Raw genomic sequence first — 21,643 nt, forward strand, 5'->3', positions numbered from 1 at the left:
AAAACAAAACTTGAAGTTCTGATTTTTGTACACGAGCCTCCGTGTAAAATTTAGCGAGGTTTGAATTCAACAGTTCAGCATCGTAGCTTTCGAAGAAATCGTCTAGGTTGTTTTTCTGATAATAAGCATGGAGGACATGCACTGCGTGTTCAATGGCCTTTTTATGTGTTAACAGCATCTTTATCCTCGAACAGTTTTGGAAATTTTCTGATGTAACGGAGGAGAAACATTCATCAGCAGCTATCTTCTAATGTCGTCTGACAGATCGCGTTCCGGTCTTTTTTATTTCTCTCACCCTTCACAGGTTTGTCTCCCTTTTAAGCTGGAAAAGATCAACTTGTCACCCCGTAGGCGGAACTAGCCTCGTGCAGACTGGCCTGATCTAAGTCATTACAATAGCATGATGTCACGGCATCAATACATTGACGTCCCATCAACAGAAGCAGACGATGAAAGACAACTCTGGATTTGCTGGAAAAACATGCAATGATTGCTTATATTTCATGCAATCACCGTTTGTCGGCAGATTTGCGAGTGAAACAGGATGGGAGAAAAACGATCATCCTCTACCTTGTGGGTGTGACAGAGAAATCTCCAACCCTCGGGATGATATTCTCGAATGTCTTACCCTCGACAAAGCCTCAGGTAATACAATCAAGAATATCCTCTCTCGGGTTGGAGATTTCTCGGTCACACCCTCAAGGTCATCCTTGATTTCCAGGGGCTACGCGCACTTTCGCTCTCTACACCAAGCGTAACCCCTGGACATCGTGGATGCCTCAAGGTAAGGGTTGATTCTATTACTCTCTCACAATTCACAGAAGAGTACCTACCCCTGTATCCATCCTTTTCCCAATGTGAGATACACCCATTAGTACAGGTGTGTAACGCAAGGGTTGTGATGATACGATACGATATGGGTCACCATAAGATACGTATCGCGATACTTGTCACAACTTTCTGTTCAAACCAGCTGTTACCATAGATTTCGTTGATTTGACACCCTTAATTGATATAAATCAAATCGAAAGTGTTTTTATTCCATGCTGAATTCATTTGTTTTTAAGTAATTTATCTTGTAGATTGTAAAGCATATTTATTTTCATATTTATTTATGAAATTGTCTTTCTTTTCGGTGATAGAACAAGAAGAAATGCACGTTAAAAATGAATTTTGTGTGATTGGTCAATACTGTTAATATTCACGTATTGGACTCACGTGTCACCGGGGAGGAGGGGATATTGAGATATCGAGGTATAGGTCACTAAAGCAGATTTTTTTAAAGAATCGCGATACTATCGGCAAATGCCACGATGCACCATCACTCCTGATATGATATGATTCATCGATGCATCGGTGAATCGTTACATCTCTACACACTGTGTATATATATATATATGATATGGTGAACAGCCTATAAGAGAAAAAGAATCATTCACCCCCTGGAGGTGAGATAGGGAATCTCAAATCTCGGGGGTAAACACTTGGCAGGTGCTTCGTGTTTGGCAATTTAAAAGGCCCTTCCACCTCTGGTTGAGATTCCCCTACCATTACCCAAACCGATTATCTATAATGATTTTAAACCGATTGCATGTCACTTAAATGCTCCGACATTTTAACATATTAATATCACAAACTGCTGAATTTAATCGAATTGAATTTTTTTGAAAAAGTTTGGGGGCATATATTCAGCATACAATTTAATGTGTAGAAATGTACAAGCTTACCAAAAGGATCTGTGAGGAACAGAGTAAGTTTAAATCCAATGTGAAATGTTATCGGACGCCACTTACACCCCAGCAACACATACCCAGGGGCTAATATAATAGACTTACATCCCAGGAAGGTATGTCAATTTTTGACTACCAGANGTTCATGAAGTTTCATGAATTATTCATAATCATTTCGCAGGGGAAGCCATTATACTAGTCTAGTGGTAGGACGCTGACCCGTGACAGAAGGGTTGTAGGTTTGAGTCATGGCAAGGCACTGTGTTTTGTATCTTTGAACAAGATACATACTTTACTCCGATTGTTCAAGTCTACTCAGCTGTAAATGAGTATGTGGTTGGGCAGTGCTAGAATTGTAGAATGTTAGCTGTGAGTACCGAAATGGCAGCACCGGCTGTATGTTCCCCAGGGAGTTGAGAAAGATATTGTCTGGTTGCATTATTAAAGGCCCTATAACCACATATACTAATTTGCTAGCTAGGTTGTGATAAAGCGGTATATAAGAACCTAAAATTATTATTATTATTATTATTAAATTTAGCCAAAGTTCCAAAGACTGTTAGAAAAAACATATTTGACCAATTCCAACCACATTAGACTTGAGCAATGGGAGTAAGTTGAACCAGACAGACTGCATCCAGGGTAAATAAAAAAGAGGCCCAGATGGCCTGTATTGCTCACCAAGATATTTGAGCAATGATGGGAAAACATTCTAACAAATGTTATTTTGCAAATATTGCCATATACTGAGTAGGCATAAGAATGTTCCAGACTAAATGAAATGTTATACTGTACTCTATCCCAGCATGCTACTGGTCAAATATCATCACCTAGGGCCTCCTGTTATTACAGAAGATGTTGTTTAAATGTTTAAAGCACATTTGACCCTTGTGATCTTAAAAAGTAGGTCCCGGGTTCAAATCCCGGTCTGGTCGTTGTATTCCTCCTTCTTCTGTTACACAAATACAGGACTTGTTGATGTAAATACATAACAATGAGATCAAAACCATCAGAGGCAGAATGCTTACATGACAGGATTTTCAACGAATACGAGTGGCAGAACTCCGGCACCTGTTTTGATTGTGGAAAGCTGGACACTGAGGTGACAGGAATGTTCCAGAACCAGGGAGTCACAGTTTACAATGCATCAAGCTATAATAAAAGCACATGTTTTTTAATATGCATGAGAAGCATCTGAATCATGAAGGATTGGTTTGCTGAAGTTCATTGAGTTAAGCTTCTTATTAACAGCAAAGTTCATTTAAGGATGTGCCTCTGTAAGTGTAATGTATGCGTGTGTGCAAGAGGAGGGGTATGATCCTATGCTGACTTTAGAGTGCTACCTCACTGAAATGCCATGCCAAAGGCATTAACATAGTGCTCCATCCATTTACATTATACTGACAATGGGTTACCAGGTGTTGCCCTTAACCGCAATGCTGCACATTAAGCAGGGAATAACAACTACTAGTTTTAAGTCCTTTGATATATCCTGGCCTAGGGACAATGGTATGTCCTGGCCTAGAGACAGTGGTATGTCCTGGCCTGAAGACAGTGGTATGTCCTGGCTTAGGGACAGTTGTAAAGTCCTTTGATATATCCTGGCCTAGGGACAAGGGTAGGTCCTGGCCTAGAGACAGTGGTATGTCCTGGCCTAGGGACATTGGTATGTCCTGGCCTGAAGACGGTGGTATGTCCTGGCCTTAGGACAGTGGTATGTCCTGGCTTAGGGACAGTGGTATGTCCTGGTCTAGGGACAGTGGTATGTCCTGGCCTAGGGACATTGGTATGTCCCGGCCTAGGGACAGTGGTATGTCCTGGCATTAAGACAGTGGTATGTCCTGGCTTAGGGATATATATATGTCCTGACCTAGGGACAGTGGTATGTCCTGGCCTAGGGACAGTGGTATGTCCTGGCTTAGGGACAGTGGTATGTCCTGGCCTAAGAACAGTGGTATGCCTGGCTTAGGGACAGTCGTATGTCCTGGCCTAGAGTCAGTGGTATGTCCTGGCCTGAAGACAGTGGTATGTCCCGGCATAGGGACAGTGGTATGTCCTGGCCTAGTGACAGTGGTATGTCCTGGCATTAAGACAGTGGTATGTCCTGGCCTGGGGACAGTGATATGTCCTGTCCTAGGGACAGTGGTATGTCCTGGCTTAGGGACAGTGGTATGTACTGACCTGGGGACAGTGGCATGTCCTGACATGAAGACAGTGGTACGTCCTGGCTTAGGGATATATATATGTCCTGCCCTAGGGACAGTGGTATGTCCTGGCCAGAAGACAGTGGTATGTCCCGGCCTAAGGACAGTGGTATGTCCTGGCCTAGGGACATTGGTATGTCCTGGCATTAAGACAGTGGTATGTCCTGACCTGGGGACAGTGGCATGTCCTGACCTGAAGACAGTGGTATGTCCCGGCTTAGGGACAGTGGTATGTCCTGACCTGGGGACAGTGGCATGTCCTGACATGAAGACAGTGGTACGTCCTGGCTTAGGGATATATATATGTCCTGACCTAGGGACAGTGGTATGTCCTGGCCTAGAGTCAGTGGTATGTCCTGGCCTAAAGACAGTGGTATGTCCTGGCCTAGGGACATTGGTATGTCCTGCCCTGATGACGGTGGTATGTCCTGGCCTTAGGACAGTGGTATGTCCTGGCCTAGGGGCATTGGTATGTCCTGGCCTGGAAGACGGTGGTATGTCCTGGCCTTAGGACAGTGGTATGTCCTGGCCTAGGGACATTGGTATGTCCTGGCCTAGAGTCAGTGGTATGTCCTGGCCTAGGGACATTGGTATGTCCTGGCATTAAGACAGTGGTATGTCCTGACTTGAGGACAGTGGTATGTCCTGGCTTAGGAACAGTGGTATGTCCTTGCCTAGAGACAGTGGTATGTCCTGGCCTGAAGACAGTGGTATGTCCCGGCATAGGGACAGTGGTATGTCCTGGCCTAAGAACAGTGGTATGCCTGGCTTAGGGACAGTCGTATGTCCTGGCCTAGAGTCAGTGGTATGTCCTGGCCTAGAGTCAGTGGTATGTCCTGGCCTAGGGACATTGGTATGTCCTGGCATTAAGACAGTGGTATGTCCTGGCCTAGAGACAGTGGTATGTCCTGGCCTGAAGTCAGTGGTATGTCCTGGCTTAGGGACATTGGTATGTCCTGGCCTAGATACAGTGGTATGTCCTTGCCTAGAGTCAGTGGTACGTCCTGGCCTGAGGACAGTGGTATGACCTGGCCTAGGAACATTGGTATGTCCTGGCTTAGGGACAGTGCACGTGTTATGTCCTGGCCTGAGGACAGTGGCATGTCTTTGCCTAGGGACAGTGGTATGTACTGGCTTAGGGACATTGGTATGTCCTGGCTTAGGGATATATATATGTCCTGGCCTAGGGACAGTGGTATGTCCTGGCCTAAGAACAGTGGTATGTCCTGGCTTAGGGACAGTGGTATGTCCTGGCCTAGGGACATTGGTATGTCCTGGCCTGAAGACAGTGGTATGTCCTGGCCTAGAGACAGTGGTATGTCCTTGCCTGAAGACAGTGGTATGTCCTGGCCTAGAGACAGTGGTATGTCCTGGCCTAGAGTCAGTGGTATGTCCTGGCCTGAAGACATTGGTATGACCCGGGCTAGGGACAGTGGTATGTCCTGGCCTAGGGACAGTCGTATGTCCTGGCCTAGAGTCAGTGGTTTGTCCTGGCCTAGGGACAGTGGTATGTCCTGGCCTAGAGTCAGTGGTATGTCCTGGCCTGAAGACAGTGGTATGACCCGGGCTAGGGACAGTGGTATGTCCTGGCCTAGGGACATTGGTATGTCCTGGCCTGAAGACAGTGGTATGTCCTGGCCTAGAGACAGTGGTATGTCCTGGCCTGAGGACATTGGTATGTCCTGGCCTGGAGACCGTGGTATGTCCTGGCCTTAGGACAGTGGTATGTCCGGGCTTAGGGACATTGGTATGTCCTGGCCTGAGGACAGTGGTATGACCTGGCCTAGGAACATTGGTATGTCCTGGCTTAGGGACCTGTCCTGGCCTGAGGACAGTGGTTTGTCCTGGCCTGAGGACAGTGGTTTGTCCTTGCCACAGTATAGCATTGTCAAATAACAAGACTTTGAAAGACAATCTCAAATATGCTGGGGCAAAATAAATCAGCTGTATAGCTAGGCTGTGAATAAGAATTTCTATGACAGCCTAGCTATTGTCACACAAATCCACTTTTTCAACAAATGAGGTACCCAGGGTAAGCCTGGTCATGTTCTAAATAACAGACATGTAAACCTGTATTTTCATTGATTCTAATTTAATGATTCAATGATACTCTGATATGGTCAATGTAACACTAACTGTTTGCTAATAGCTACAGTACTTCCTTGGTTCTAGCACAGCTCCTTGCTGAACACCAGAGTCAAAGATCAGCTTTTCTCCCACCCTTTACTGGTGTGTCTCCCGTTTTAAGCGGGAAAATTCAACTTGTCACCCCCTAGGGAGAGATAGCCTCGTGCTCATTAGCACGTATTCAATTGTGATGTCATTAAAAGTTTCACAGGTAATTATGATGTCATCAAAAGTGAATGACGATATGCATACCCAACTTGTGTTTTTGTTTACAAACATGGCAGACTACTGTCGGTGGAGCTGTGACTGAATAAATAGGATGGGAGAAAAACAATCATCCCCTAGCTACCTTGAGGGTGTAACAGAGAAATTTCCAATTCTCAGTGTGATTTTTTTGGTTGTCTAACCCTCGGCAGAACCTCGGGTTAGACAACTGAAAAATATCACCCCTCGGATTGGAGATTTCTCTGTCACACCCTCCAGGCAGGGGAAGATTCCATTAGTCATCAGGGACGGTTTTGCCTACCATGGTCATAGCTTACACTTGTCCGCAGTAAATTCATTAAGCAGCGGGTCCAGCTAGGCCAGGGCTTTGGTAGGGGGAAAAGGGGGTGCAACAAGCAGTTCTATTGCTTTGTTGTTTTTCTGTTGGTGGATTCACCTGCATACGAGTGTAAAGCCAGCTACGCATCGCCTTAGTACTGCCCCTCGTGGCAACCTTTTCAAGTCCTCAGAAAAGGCTTCCACATGTAGACAGGCCAGATGCATTTTTTAGGATCCCCTTATCATTTCAAAAAACTGTAAGTAACGCATTGGAAATTGTTTTTTCCGCCATGATGTACTATAGCTTTGATAATTCATTTCTGGAAAGAAAACCATACCTTGTCGGAAATTTATAAGAAACAATAAAGATGAAATAAAAATAAAATATAATCAACAACGTTAACAACAGTGTTCCGAGCGTAAAATTTCATCATGGCTAGACCGGGATTCGAACCCTGCATCTATCGCTCTAAACGACTGAGCTACCTGGTCGTATCGAAACGGAAGTTAAGGGGAGGTTACTCTATATAGGAAAAACAAATACAATCCACACAAGTGTCCTGGGAGTAGAACTTTGGCGGGCTAGACCGAGATTTGAACCCTGATCTTCAAATTGTTATTCAACTACACTAACCGATTGAGATAACTTGTCAATGAAAGTGTCCTGGCCAAACTGTGCTACAGTTGTAACCAAAGGGAAGTTAAGGGGAGGTAATACTGTATGTAGGACAAACCACAGTGTAGTGAAACAAGGATCCTTAAGGCACTTGAGCAATATACCATGATCAGTAACAGCCCTAGAACATACCAGGAGTTAAAGATTCTATTTTTATTATACCCCCCCCCCCCCACCCCACCCCCAGCAAGGATGAGATTTCCATATCACACTTTATACAATTGTTATAAATTTTATAAATCATACCCCCTAGCTAGGTAGAGATATTTATCTCTCTTACTTTCAGGTATTATAGATTCTGTTTATCATACCAGGTTAAGAGATTTATCTCTCTTACATACACTTGCTAAAGATTCTATTTATCATACTTTCAGGTTGAGATTTTCATGTCTCACTATACACTTGTTACAGATTCTATATATCATACCCTCAGGTTAAGATATGTATCTATCTTACATACATCTGTTATACATTCTGTTTATCATACCTTCAGGTTGAGATTTCTATGTCTCATCATACAAGAGTTATTGATTCTATTGATCATACCCTCAGGTTAAGATATGTATCATCTGTTATAGATTCTGTTTATTATACCTTCAGGTTGAGATTTCCATGTCTCATCATACAAAAGTTATAGATTCTATNCCTCCCCCCCTCTTACATGCATCTGTTATACATTCTGTTTATCATACCTTCAGGTTGAGATTTCCATGTCTCATCATACAAGAGTTATAGATTCTATTTATCATACCTTCAGGTTGTTGAGATATCTTTCTCTCTTACATACAGGTGTTATGGATTTTATTTTTTGTTTAATACACTAACCCACATGTACAGACTTACGTTTTTCTAACTATTATACAAGTCAGCTTAAAAAGTAAAAAACATATATGTTGTGTTCATTTCTGTATCGCAATTCCAGTAACGTGTTAGCTTATATTGCAACTGTAATAGTCCTGTGTTAATTTGACCCTTGCATTTTTTCAGGTTTTTTTATTTCGCCTCCTCAAAATTTTGCCCTTCAGCAGAATTTGCCCAGCGTTAATTTCGCCCTTTATATTTGATTACTATGCATGTTATGTTGTTTGCTAATATTCGCTATAATGATAAATTCACACCCATTACGGCGGGCAAAAAAGACGAAAATTAATCAGCGGCGAAAATTTCCCAGTATAAATTAGTTTAACTAATGCTGGTACCCTGGTATCCTTTACCTTAACTCATTCACCCCTGAATATGCATTTGAACTCTTCCAATTCAAAGTTTGGAATAGTTCATTATGAAATTTCAGTGGTGAATGAGTTAATTAAAACTTGCACTCCTTATACTTAAATTTCGAACATGAATTCCCTGCCTACCTTCCATTGACACTCAAGGGGTTAGTTACACTTAATTTAGCTCTCTACACCCCTGGAATATATCATATCAAAATTGAAGGCTCGATCAGTGTGCGCCACCTTGTGCATGAGACAGGAAGACTAGTTTGATCCTGTGATGTATATCAAAAGAATCTCGCAGTTTCCTAATGGAAACAAAGACTTGCTTTGAAGTCAGGTATCGCTCCCCTTTAACTAAAAAGGACAGGTATTATCCTAGCGATTGGTCAGGTGTTTCTTTCACCAAAGACAAATAGCTTGCAACATGCCTTCAATTTTGCTATGATATTCGGGATTCAAAAATGTTGGAAAAATAATTAACTCAGGCCGAAGCGGCCTTCGTTAATTATATTTACCAACATTTTCTCACCCTCGTTATATATTCCACCATAATGCACGCAAATATATTGATTATTTCTTAAATATTCTATCACTATTGTAATACTCAGAACACTAAAGAAACTGAATGGAAACAGTGGCAGCTCCATTGCATCAGACCAATTGGGTTCAGCTGTCTTAGCCCTTAATGTACTNCACCCACCCCACCCCACCCCACTCTCCCAAACTTCCAGTACAATAATATACTATTATTAGTGCAATAATCAGTACAACAAAAACTGAATTGAAATGGTAGCAGCTCCATTTCATTAGATACATTTGGTTTACCTGATATTCCCCCAAATGCATTAATGGTGACCTTGTTAGGCCAATCTCCCCATCTGCTTACTAGTGCAGTACTCAGTACAAATTTACAATAAGGAAACTGATAACGGTAGCAGCTCCATTGCATCATACAAACTTGTTTATATATATATATATACCTAGCTGTCTTATTCCAAATGTGCTTATATGGTTACCAAAATGTTGACATGGTAACAGGCTGGGATCAAATCCTCCTTCTTCTCTTAGCAGCAGAAGCACATGTTTCCCCTAGTCTGGATTGCCCCAGTGTCAAGGTGGGTTTTTCAGTAGCTCCACACTTGAGTGCACCCACAGGGAGCAATCTCTAAAGCTGACCTTGTGGTAAAACATCTGTGACTCTGTGTGTAGTTTTGTCAGGGTACTAAACCAGGGGGAAAATGACCCTAGTGGCAAACATTTGTGTGTGGTCATTCATACAAAGTCTTGTTAGCATACCTGTGGTATACACATGTTAACATATATAAAAACATTGTAAGCATACTTGTTGAATATAAAAAGCTTTGTCAGCATACGGCTGGCATATAAAAAGCATTGTCAGCATACATCATATTACATTTGGTTCAGGTAAAAAAAAAAATATGTTTGTTTCCGGATACCCTTCCGAAGGGTCTCTACCCTCAAGTTTTTATTGGCATTTGGTAATAAGCACTGTTAAACCATGGACTTAGATAGCATCCAATCTAATTCCGTGGTTAAACTTAAAGACAGAACTCCTGCTCTATATAAGCACAGTGTCCAACGTTGTTCATAGAATCACAGTAAATTTTCAGCTATCATTACATTGCTTCATATCATGGGAATGATAAATGACATTGCTATATCAGTAAATGAATTGCATTCATAAATACCTTTGATGTCTCAATAAAAATCTTGACATTGGACCTTTTAAATCAGTAACTTGGATACTGGATTTATTTATAATGATTATTTTAACAATCATAAATATATATATATATATCAAACCATCAAGCAAACGTGGCTATTCATAAATAAATGAGATATTTAAAGATTTTGTATCAACAAACATTTTCAATGTTATTTAAAAAAAAAAAAAAAACATAAAGCTAACCAATCCTGTCGATATCAATTCACACTGTTTCCTGTTAGATGGGATAGACGGGGCACAGACAGGAGAGGCGGTCTTCTAGTGCTTTTGATATTTTATCTGTTTGTTGCCGTGGAAACAGGACTATGATTGGCTCTCCTTCTACTACAAAAGATATAGCTGAATAATAATAGGTCATCGAAATCACTATACATTTAACTCATTCACCCCTGAAGACACATTTGAACTCGTCCAATTCAATGGTTGGAATAGTCCTTTAAGAAATTTCAGGGGTGAATGAGTTAAAAATATCCCCACCTTTCCCCTACGTCTTGGCTGCTTCACAAGTTTTGACGACAATAAGATTTGCCCAAGCAATTTGGGACACCTGGAAACACCTTAAAAATTGTTTGTTCAAAAAGTAGGTATTAGGGACAATCATATCAGGTGATGTGATCTCTCTATGCTCTTCACCCCATTCAAATATGTCACTAAACATACTTCATCCCTCTTTCTAATTTCCTATCTTTTCTGGCCTAATGGATAGTATAGCTGGGAAACTGTTCTTTAGGATATAAAAGTAACAAGAGGCCCAATGGGCCTGCATCGATCACCTGGTCAATCTCACACTTATAACCTTAAAAGTGATCTAAAATAAAGCTACAGGCAAAATATCAGTATTTATGACTATAAGTCATTCAAAAGAACCTGTTAAAAGATTTAAAAACCATTTCACCCCTGTGACCTTAAAAGTCCAATAAGGTCATTACGTTGAAAAAACTTTACAGCCCTTCATCTCAGGATGCAACTTGCAAAATATCACCACCCTATCCTTTTGTTTATTAAGATAAGGTCATTAAAATGTTTACACATATTTGACCAAATGTGACCTTGAAAGTGGGTCAAGGTTATTCAAATTGAAATGCTTGATAGCCCTTCATCCAAGCATGCTACTTGCTAAATATCAACATCCTGCACCTTTTGGTTATTCAGAAGTTGTTTAAAAGTTTCAAACATATTTGACCCCTGTGAATATAAGTCAAGGTCATTCATTTAAACAAACTTTGTAGCCCTTCATCCTAATCTGCTACTGACCAAACATCAACACCCTGTGTCTATTGGTTATTCAGAAGATGTCATTTAAAGAGTTCAAACATATTTGACCCCTGTAACCTTGAATATATTTCAAGGTCATTCATTTGAACAAACTTGGTAGCGCATCATCCTAGCATGCTACTGGCAAAACATCAACATCCCAGGCTTTTTGGTTATTCAGAAGAAGTCTTTTAAAGATTTTGAACATATTTGACCCATGTGACCTTGAATAAATGTCAAGGTCATTCATTTGAACAAACTTAGTAGCACTTCATCCCATCATGTTCTGGCCAAATATCATCATCCTGTCCCTTTTGGTTTTTCAGAAGAAGTTGTTTAAAGGTTTCAAACATATTTGACCCCTGTGACTTTCAATATAAGTCAAGGTCATTCATTTTAACAAAATTTGTAGCCCTTCATCCTAATCTGCTACTGACAAAATATCAACATCCTGGGCATTTTGGTTATCCAGAAGAAGTTGTTAAAAGTTTTGTTAGACATTTGACCTGTGTGACCTTGAATATGAGTAAAGGTCATTCATTTGAACAAACTTGGTAGCCCTTCATCCAAGCATGCTACTGACCAAATATCATCACCCTGGGTAATTTGGTTATTCAGGAGAGGTCGTTAAAAGATTTTAGACATATTTGACCCCTTTGACCTTGAATTTACTTCAAGGTCATTCATTTGAACAAACTTGGTAGCCCTTCATCCCATCATGTTATGGGCCAAATATCATCATCATGCACCATTTGGTTATTCAGAAGATGTTGTTTAAAGTTTTTAACATATTTGACCCCAGTGACCTTGAATATAGGTGAAGGTCATTTATTTTAACAAACTTGGTAGCCCTTCATCCTAGTTTGCTTCTTGCCAAACATCATCACCCTAGGCCTTGTGGTTATTAAAAAGAAGTTGTTTAAAAGTAAAATATTGACGCTGGACGCCAACGGACGCCACACCATCCCATAAACTCACTTGGCCCTTCGGGCCAGGTGAGCTAATAAATAGAGGATCTTACAATTTTGTTATACAACATTTGATATAGCGACCTATCTAGCTAACATAATCATGCCACTCTAATGCGCTTTACAGTCCATAGATATACATTTAATACAATTAGCATATACATGAACATTAATCATTATAATTTTTAGGAATTCGCAGGAGCTGCTTGATCAGGTGCTGACTACTAGTCCTATGCCACCTGGCTAATATCTCCCTATGTGTGTATGTCTGCATGTGTGCTGGAGATGTGATGTGTTCTGTTACATGAGTGTCCATGCCATATTTAAAATATTAAACGAGTTAAATAAATAGATATGACACAAGACTTTCGGCGTATGTCATAATGAAGTTAATGAATGAGTTTTATGAATTCAATATGATATGGACACAAATGTAAGATTCTATTTATCACATAAGGTTAACAGTTTGAAAACATTCAAACACAGTTATGTGACATCAGATGACTCTATATAAGTCAAAACCAAAGTCCTCCGATCAAAGTTGTTTTGCACAGTGCAAAGTAGTTTAAGATTTTTTCAAAAATAATAAACAGTTGTAAATGCAATGAATTTGATAAATAAAATAATTACCATTTAAAATTTACTTAAACAAGAGTATAAGTAGGACTGACATATGCTCCCCGAAAACAACTTTATTGGAGGCTTTTCCTGTTCGTGAATTTTGTATTTGGTTAGATTTATGACACATATTGGTAGAACTATGTTGAAATGGAGATTTTGGAAGAAGAAAAATAATGTTTAAACATACGTACATATATATGTGTCTGATATTTTAGCAAAGGGCAATCACTCTTTTATTAAGTGGCAGCTGACCGATAATACGGTACCGCGCACATCACCTTAGTGTGACTGATGTACACACCAAGATTCATGACCCTAGCTTAACTGCAGGCAAAGTTATGCTCCAGAAACAACATTTAAGCAAAGGGCAATAACTCTGTAATTAAGGGGTTGTGGGCCCTAAATTTGGTACAGTGCACATCACCTTAGTATGACTGATGTACAAACTAAAATTCATGATCCTATCTTAACTCCAGGAAAAGTAATGCTCCGGGAACAACATTTTAGGAAAGGGCAATAACTCTTGTCATTAAGGGGTTGTGGGACCTGAATTTGGTACTGTGCATATCACCTTAGTATGACTGATGTACCTATCACGTGAAAGTTTCATGATCCCGCTATTTTAAATGCGGGCAAATTTATGCTCCAGGCAAGACCTTTTAGCAAAGGGCAATAACTTTGAAAATAAGAAGTTGTGGGCCCTGGATTTGGTACAGTGCACATCGTCTTAGTTTGAGTGATGCACACACCAAGTGTCATGATCATAGCTTAAATGTGGGTAACGTTATGCTCCAGACACGAAAAGGACGGACGGACGGACATAGCAGCAACTACATGCTCCCCCAAAAAATGTTAGGGAGCATAAAAATGGAATAGAATAGGTATGTTCCCATTGTTTTGACAAATCACAGCACGTTTAGGTTTTATCACCATATTTATGACATGGCCATATGACATCCGCATTCCTATCAGTACAACTGAACTTTCGTCAATAATCGAGAAAACATCTACTGCTTTGCGGCCTACATACTTGTCTATGCTTTGCAATTGAACTTAATAATTGATTATTAATATGTAAGTAAATATAAGAAAGATATATACATACAATTACTCATCTCCAAATTTGCAAATATATATCGTAATAAGGCCGTCGTTGTTCCATATCAACGACTTGACTGTTTGCCGTGATTTTTGCTGATGTCAACTGGGATAGTTCGAACTACTCTTTATTGCAGCGGCTATAATTTCGTGTAATTCTAACAGGATTGACAATATTTATTCAATTTTGTTCGAACTGACCGGAGGTTTACCGTAGTAAAATGGGTCAAGTATGTGATATAACCTGTTAATATTAATAAATACAATTATAGGTAAAACCAAAAAAGAGTTAATGCTTCTGAATAATACTGTATATAACTCCAAGCTTGATGTTTGATGAAAACAAAATATACAATAGTCAAACAGTGTAATTTTTTTTATTTTCCACAGCAATAAGAAATATGAAAACAACATTTTCGTAAGTGAGAAATAAACGGGGCATTATTTTTCACTACAAAAAGAAATATAAAATATATATAAAACTTGTGTTCTCTTTGATTTAAACCAATGAAAATAAAGAATACAAAACCAATTGATATAATAACCAATTAAAAAGCTAGTTCAGGTGCATGTTAGGCATTTGCATTTTTTGTGTCCTCATAAAAGTCTGGGTAGTTATACACTAAGGTCCCACCCCAGGATCAATTTAAAGGAGTTTGATGTTTTTAAGTAATTCTGTTGTTTGTTGCAAAATCATTTTCTTCATTTCGAAGTTCTAGAAATGTATTAAACAGAATATATTATTTTTTTCTGTTTTTAGTGGAAGATACTTTCACATTTTAACTCGTGTAGGAAAACCCATGAAACTGTTTTGTTTTTGTTTTATCTATCAAGGTTTAATGTCCTCCAAACAGCCAGCAGGGTCAGACAGACAAGGACAGGGCGATTCGCTAGGATCAGTACACCAGAGACGACCAGAAAGACAGAATAGATGATAGAGAAAGAAAGTGTAGGTGATAAAAAAGACAGAGATCCCAAGTGCTACAGCTGGGACAGCAGATCTAATTTGTCTTCGCGATGTCCTCTTAGTAGAAGATACAGAAGAAAGCCCCTGATTTTGCAGCTAGGGGACCCCACATTTGTTGCCTCTTACAATACTCATGCAGTGGTTTGATACTATTCTTGGTTTCTCCAATGTTTCATAAGCAGAGAACACAGATACAAGCCATTCGGATTGATATGTCTCACCTATTGCTCCCCTTTGACCATCAATGCACATATCAGAGAAACTAAATTAAGCACAAAAACTTAATGTTGAAGATGCTCATAAGATCAATGGACCATGAAAGGTAGGCCGCATCCAGCATTTGATGCATGGGTTGAGATGTACTACCTAAGATGCATTTATGGTCCAAGTTTGGTTGGTCTAGCACTTATACCTTCAATGAAACTAACTTAAACGCAAAAACTTTATGTTGACGCCGTCGCCGGAAAAGCATTATCTTAGTCTCGTCTCCACTTCATGGCGGAAAGACAAAAACCTTCCCAGATAATCTGCAGAGGGAACTCAAAGGTGTATTGAAGTTGGCCTAACTAGTGTTAATTATATACAGATCAGATTTTACAGGAAACCATTAGATCTCCTCAGTTTGTTTATAAATTGTGTATACCATGACGATACAAATAAAGTCTATTCAAACACATTGACACATTAAAATACATATTTATTACATAATGATAATAATAACTCCAGGTTATTATATACCGCTTTATCACAACCTAGTTCATAGGTCATCACAAAGCAGTTCACAAATTATTATCCGTGGTTATGGGGCCTTTGCATCCAGCCAATATCTTTCTCAACTCCTTGGGGAGTGAGCATACAGCCGGTGCTGCCATTTTGGCGCTCACAGCTAGCATTCAACAATTCTAGCACTGCCCAACCACATACTCATTTACAGTTGAAAAGACAGTAACAAGCGGAGTAAAGTATCTTGCTCAAAGACACAACACAGTGTCGTGCCGTAACTAGAACCCGCAACCCTTCGGTCATGAGCCCGGCGTCCTACCACTAGACTACCGTGCCCCCTATTAAAGAACTTTGTAAAGTATTGGTTATAATTGAGCCAGTGATCTGCTTAATCGACTAAAACATTCATGATTGGTAAGATTTTAGGCAGAATAATTGTGGATTATAAAAAGTTCTTTTTACACAACCAATAAGCCGCAGAGGGCCAGTTCTAAATCGAGATGAGGGGGCTCATAGACTTTTACACATCTATGACAAAGTATTAAACAGAGGGTAGCTGAATCGAGTCATTTCGGTACATATATAACAACAATTGTGCATACGTTAACAGCGTAGCCAAATTAACATCGATTTGTGGACAACTTGTACACATTTTCCACCTTTGTGTGCATATGCTTCACTGATCATTAGCCTGATGAAGGTGACAGAGTACCTACTGTACTAGTCATCGCGACGTCACATAGAAACTCTTATTGGTTGTGTAAAAAGAACCTTCATAATCCATACTTACCAACCTGAAGAAAATGTTTAGAAAAAAAAAATTGATAATTGTGTGTGGATATTAGGTAGTTTTCAGTAGAGTGAGTGCCTCCTGATTTCAAGGCTATTTTCCAGCCAGATTTGACTGAATCAAGATAGTTCAAAACAGCAGAATTCTCCTGAAATACATAGTCAGCTGCTCTACCAGCAATGCCACTCACCTACTTTTCCTTTCACATCAACCCAAGGCACATAAGGTCTCGGCGTTCAAAGGGAGACAATTCTTACAAAATTAGAACTGCCTGTACCATCATTATTGCATAATCATCTGCTCCCACATCAGAAAATGAAGCAAAATGAACAAATTAAATGTAAATTTTGAAATTAAAGACAAATTACATTTATCAGTTAAATACTAAAATTGGTCTCCTTAAGTTACAGGCATTCTAAAAAGGAAAACAGGACTTTGTTTTGAAAGAATATATATGTCACTTTTTTGTGATGGAAACTTGGGTACCTTGTAACAAGAAATAGCACTTTAACGAACCTATTGAAATTTCCATGGGGGAGATTATGTGTGCTAGAAAATAAATCCATAAATAAAATGTGTGTTTATGTACCCTCTAGGGAAAAGTTCAGATGAAATTGTTACATCTTAGAGTATAGGAATATACTTGCAAAGTTACTGGTAGAAAATGTTCAATATAAGGGCCGAAATTTGGGAGTTTGCTTGAAAAATAGGTGAATCAAGTTCAGTTACAAAAAAGAAATAACCAGATCATAATTACATATTGCAAAAGCAAAAAAGGCCACCTTGGTCCTTCAGACCAATATGTCCAAGGTTTTAACCAATTATAGCCAAGTTTAATTTTTTAACCCTGGACTTTGTTCCATTTCCTTTGACGTAAACACAATATATTAGATCACAGCATTCATGGCACTGGAAGATTGGCAGCATGAATGTATGATTTTTTTTTATATAAAATGGTAGGCATCACAATGTATGAATTTTATGAAAACATACGTGTACTTCAGATTAATCATGTCTGTCACAGCATTTCAGAAATCAGTTAAACAGTCATTTCAGTTTAAATTGTGAGGGTCATAAAATTGTCATTGTGCCAAATGTAACGATCCTGATCTACCAGTGTAGGTGCCAATACAATTTTGAGGAATTTGCATGAGCTGCCTTATCAGGCACTAACTACTAGTCCTATGCCACCTTGTTAATATCTCCCTATGTGTGTATGCCTGCTTTTGTGTTGGAGATGTGATGTGTTCTGTTTGTAGTGGGACCGTGCTTACAACGGCATCATTTATAGTGCCACCTCACTTGAGTGCTACAGCACGGCACAGATACCGCAACATCCACCCCAGATCAATTTATACTCCACCTGGGTTGTTGGAATTGTGTGGGCAGGAGAAAAACACTTTCTCTGATTATATCCATGCGTACGCCGACTTCGGGGATCGAACCCCAGCAGGCTGCGTGGAAGGACGGATGGTTAACCACTCGACCAAAAGCTTAACCATTCCTTTGCCTTTACTCCCAATGATCTTATAATTTTCAAGACATGTTATTTCTTGCCTGAGTGACAGCATAGCAGAAATAAAGCAAGATATCAGGAAGGCTGCAAGTCAGAATGTCATTGAGGAAAAGGTTGGTGTGAAATCCTTATCTATATACCTATGTAGGTCCTAGAACTAAACTGTATGTGTGGCTAAATTTACCAACAACGTGAGCACATTTGTGGTTCTGGCAAAAACACATCAATTTATTCATCCATAGCGGGCAGCCTAGGAGGTACGGTAGTCTAGTGGTAGGACATTGGGCTCGTGACCGAAGCAATTCTTTCAAAGAAAAAGTTGACAGACAGATAACAGACACTGCACCACACCGTGAACTAACAGACGCTTTGGTCAGTTGAGCTAAACAAAATGTAAATGATACTGAATATACCTGAGGATGATTACCGTTTTCCCTGTTGATGTACAGTAAATCTGTCAGTGGCATCAAGTTTTTGTCATGTCACATTCTGAAAAAACAAAGTTCACTTTCTGATCAATAATAGAGATATTAATAAGCTGTGAACATGATCAACATCTTTGGTGTTATTCTCACAATTGTAGGTACAACTAGAACATTATAGAGACAGGTCAGCAAGGGCTCTGCCCTGTGCCTGACCATACTCAGACCCTCTCTCCAGCTCAGTCTGCCAATTTTAAAGACTGTACAGATTCTAATTTAATAACACAATAGATGCATGGTCTCTCTAGACAGTGACGGAATATGTCTATAATGCAATTTGGTCAGACTAAGACATCACAGGAAGTGTAAGCTAAGGTCTCTCAAGATCACAGGTTCTCTCTGTGATATATTTAGATATTGCACATCACTATAATAATAAATAATTTGGTTCTAGAAATTATTACATGCAATATATATGGCATTATCTGTTTAAGTATATTTATCGCACCTAATTAGAATTAAGCACCCACTTATGATATATTAGTATAAATTGGGGGTGCGATCAACACACTAGGGTGCGGTTACTTTAACAGATAAGTTTACATATATATATTCTAGAACCCAATTATTTATTATTAAAGTGATGTGGGAATATAACTTAATATATTCAAATATGTTCTAGACAGGTTCTCTTAATTTATAATTAAAGGTCACTGTATATACTAACTTATAATGGGTGATCTGTCAATACATGCCCTGACTGTGCAAATATATTTTTCAAAATTATAAGACCCACAGTATGGTTTAGGCTTTCAAAAGGAAATTGAAACTAGCAAGTACTGCTCACACTAAACCTGGAGCTAGATTATATCATAATGTTTTCCTGATGGTATTATGTAAATAAGGTATTATATATGATGGTTACTTGTACTATGTAAATTAGATAGTATGTTATCATGTTTTGTCATCAGTTTAATCTAACGTATCAATCATTATCAATTAAAATAACAATACTACCACCAACTAGGCTATGAACTGTTTTGAAAGAACCCTACCTCGTGCTTTCCCACATTCATTGATGATGCATTCAAGCTGTCATCATAGGTTCCTACCATGTGCGATGCAGCTTCCGGCCGCTTTGAACATGTGCTTCGATTCACTCCCTTTACGACAATGTAAATGACGTGAAGTGGCTTCTTCAATCTCTGATTTTAATTATTTTAAAAATCTGTATGTATCAGGAAACTTGTTTCTCATTTGTGTCTTTTTGTCCTTGTGTTAAGAAAGATTTAGGTGAAAAGTTCATCTTAACGTTCAAGGGAGATAACTGTTTCACTCTTACGTTAAAAAACATATTATCTCTCTAGCCTATACTATCTGGGCAACGTTTTGCTATTGATTCCCTATTTTCTGATTTAAAAATATTTTTTGATGTCAAAAAGTCCAATTACTCTCTATTTCTTTAAATCAAAAATTCGATTTTCTGGTATTAAAAAAATAAAATTCTAAAAAGAATAACTTGTGACATAAAAATCATACTTACTCTCCGCTGATATTAAGAATATTTTTTTTATATCAAAATTAATAAGTTAAGGAATACTCTGCACAAGGTGCTTTGTTATATAATGTAGTTTATTCAGGAGTCATGCAAAATTGCTCGACATTATTTTTCTCAACCTACAACGTTAACCAGTATAATGACAGGGATTTAAATAACTGTAAAATAAATTGTATATATATGTACTGTAAAGTGCTTTAGGTTGGCTTATGTTAGCTAAATAGGGCGCTATATCAAATTTTTTATATCTATTTATTAATTTTATTTATAAAAATTGTCTCGTCGTCAGAAGCTACGTTATCGCAGCTAGAGCTACCCATCTACACGTAATCAGCGCGCGACGGACATCGATAAAATTAAACACTTTTACAAAATGGGAAAACAACAACAACAAACAACAACAACAAACAGCAACAACAAACAACAACAACAAACAGCAACAACAAACAACAACAACAAACAGCAACAACAAACAGCAACAACAAACAACAACAACAACAAACAGCATCAACAAACAGCAACAACAAACAACAACAACAAACAACAACAACAAACAACAACAACAGTAAAGTAAATACTTTTATTATAAAGAAATTCATCCTCATGCCCAGTACATTATGTAAGTACAGTGGTAGACTTCATTGATATTGCATTTGTCCAGTTGGCATTCATGTCTCCTATGAATGCCAACTGAAAGCAGTTAACCGCTTAAATATACACACTTTTCTGTAATTTTATGTTAACAAGCAATAAATATTTAAGGGTCTGGTCTAAAAAGCGTACTGAAGACATGGAAGAGATCTATACACCAAAAGGTGAAAATGTAATTAAGTAAGATTATAAATTATGTTTAAATCAAAGTCAGATTATAACTAGTAATCAGTGGGCCAAAGTCATGTATAGCAGTCTGAGGACCTTTGGCTTAGTTTGTTCGTGTTTTACGTCCTATTAACAGCTATGGTCATTTAAGGACTAGGCAGGTTTGGGTGGTGGAGGAAAGCCGGAGTACTCGTAGAAAAACCACCGACCTGCGGTTAGTAACCGGCGACTGCCCCACGTAGGCCTCGAATCCGCAACCCAGTGGTGGAGGGCTAGTGGTAGCAGAATGTCAGACGCCTTAGTCACTTGGCCACTTGGTGTGTTCTCCTTTCTCCCACTCTTTAAAAAACACATAAAGGCAGTAATGTTGTGATAACAGTTATAGTCTGTTTCATGTATATTTTACCTGTTTTTTACCTGTATTCTCCCACATTATCTGTATCATGTATATATATAGTACTGTCATATACATATATATAGATTGTATATAGTCTATTTTCATCATTTTTAGCCATTTTTTTCATATCATATACCATTTTCATCAGCTAGATCATACAAAACTGTAACGCGAAATCCACAAATATTTTACATATTTTATATACTTAATAGTATATATTTAGATGCTAATGCTTTGATTGATTTAATTTTTTTAAATTCAAATTT

The 21,643-nt window shown here is 38.8% G+C and overlaps 2 protein-coding genes across 5 annotated transcripts in view; both read right to left on the reverse strand.

Moving 5' to 3' along the window:
* The window catches only part of LOC110450900 (protein kinase C-binding protein 1-like), a 67,882-nt gene extending 48,135 nt beyond the window's left edge, over positions 1–19,747 (reverse strand). The window contains exons 1-2 of one of the 4 annotated variants that reach the window (XM_021498683.1): positions 19,659–19,747; positions 18,609–18,670 (exon numbers count right to left, since the gene is read on the reverse strand). The gene's annotated coding sequence lies outside the window, so the exon portion shown is untranslated. Of the gene's footprint in view, positions 1–2,758; positions 2,856–9,477; positions 9,597–18,594; positions 18,671–19,658 lie in introns of those variants that run through there. The other 3 variants (XM_021498682.1, XM_021498684.1, XM_021498685.1) reach the window with 3 other exon arrangements.
* LOC110450940 (G protein-regulated inducer of neurite outgrowth 1-like) lies at positions 5,200–5,820 on the reverse strand (the record flags this gene model as incomplete). The annotated part of the gene is given in 1 exon segment (XM_021498754.1): positions 5,200–5,820. A coding segment is annotated over 1 exon segment (621 nt), but the record flags the coding sequence as incomplete, so codon positions are not given.
* Positions 19,748–21,643: the final 1,896 nt, after the last annotated feature.

Source organism: Mizuhopecten yessoensis, unplaced genomic scaffold (genome assembly GCF_002113885.1).
Source record: "Mizuhopecten yessoensis strain PY_sf001 unplaced genomic scaffold, ASM211388v2 scaffold5547, whole genome shotgun sequence".
Taxonomy (NCBI): Eukaryota; Metazoa; Mollusca; class Bivalvia; order Pectinida; family Pectinidae; genus Mizuhopecten; species Mizuhopecten yessoensis.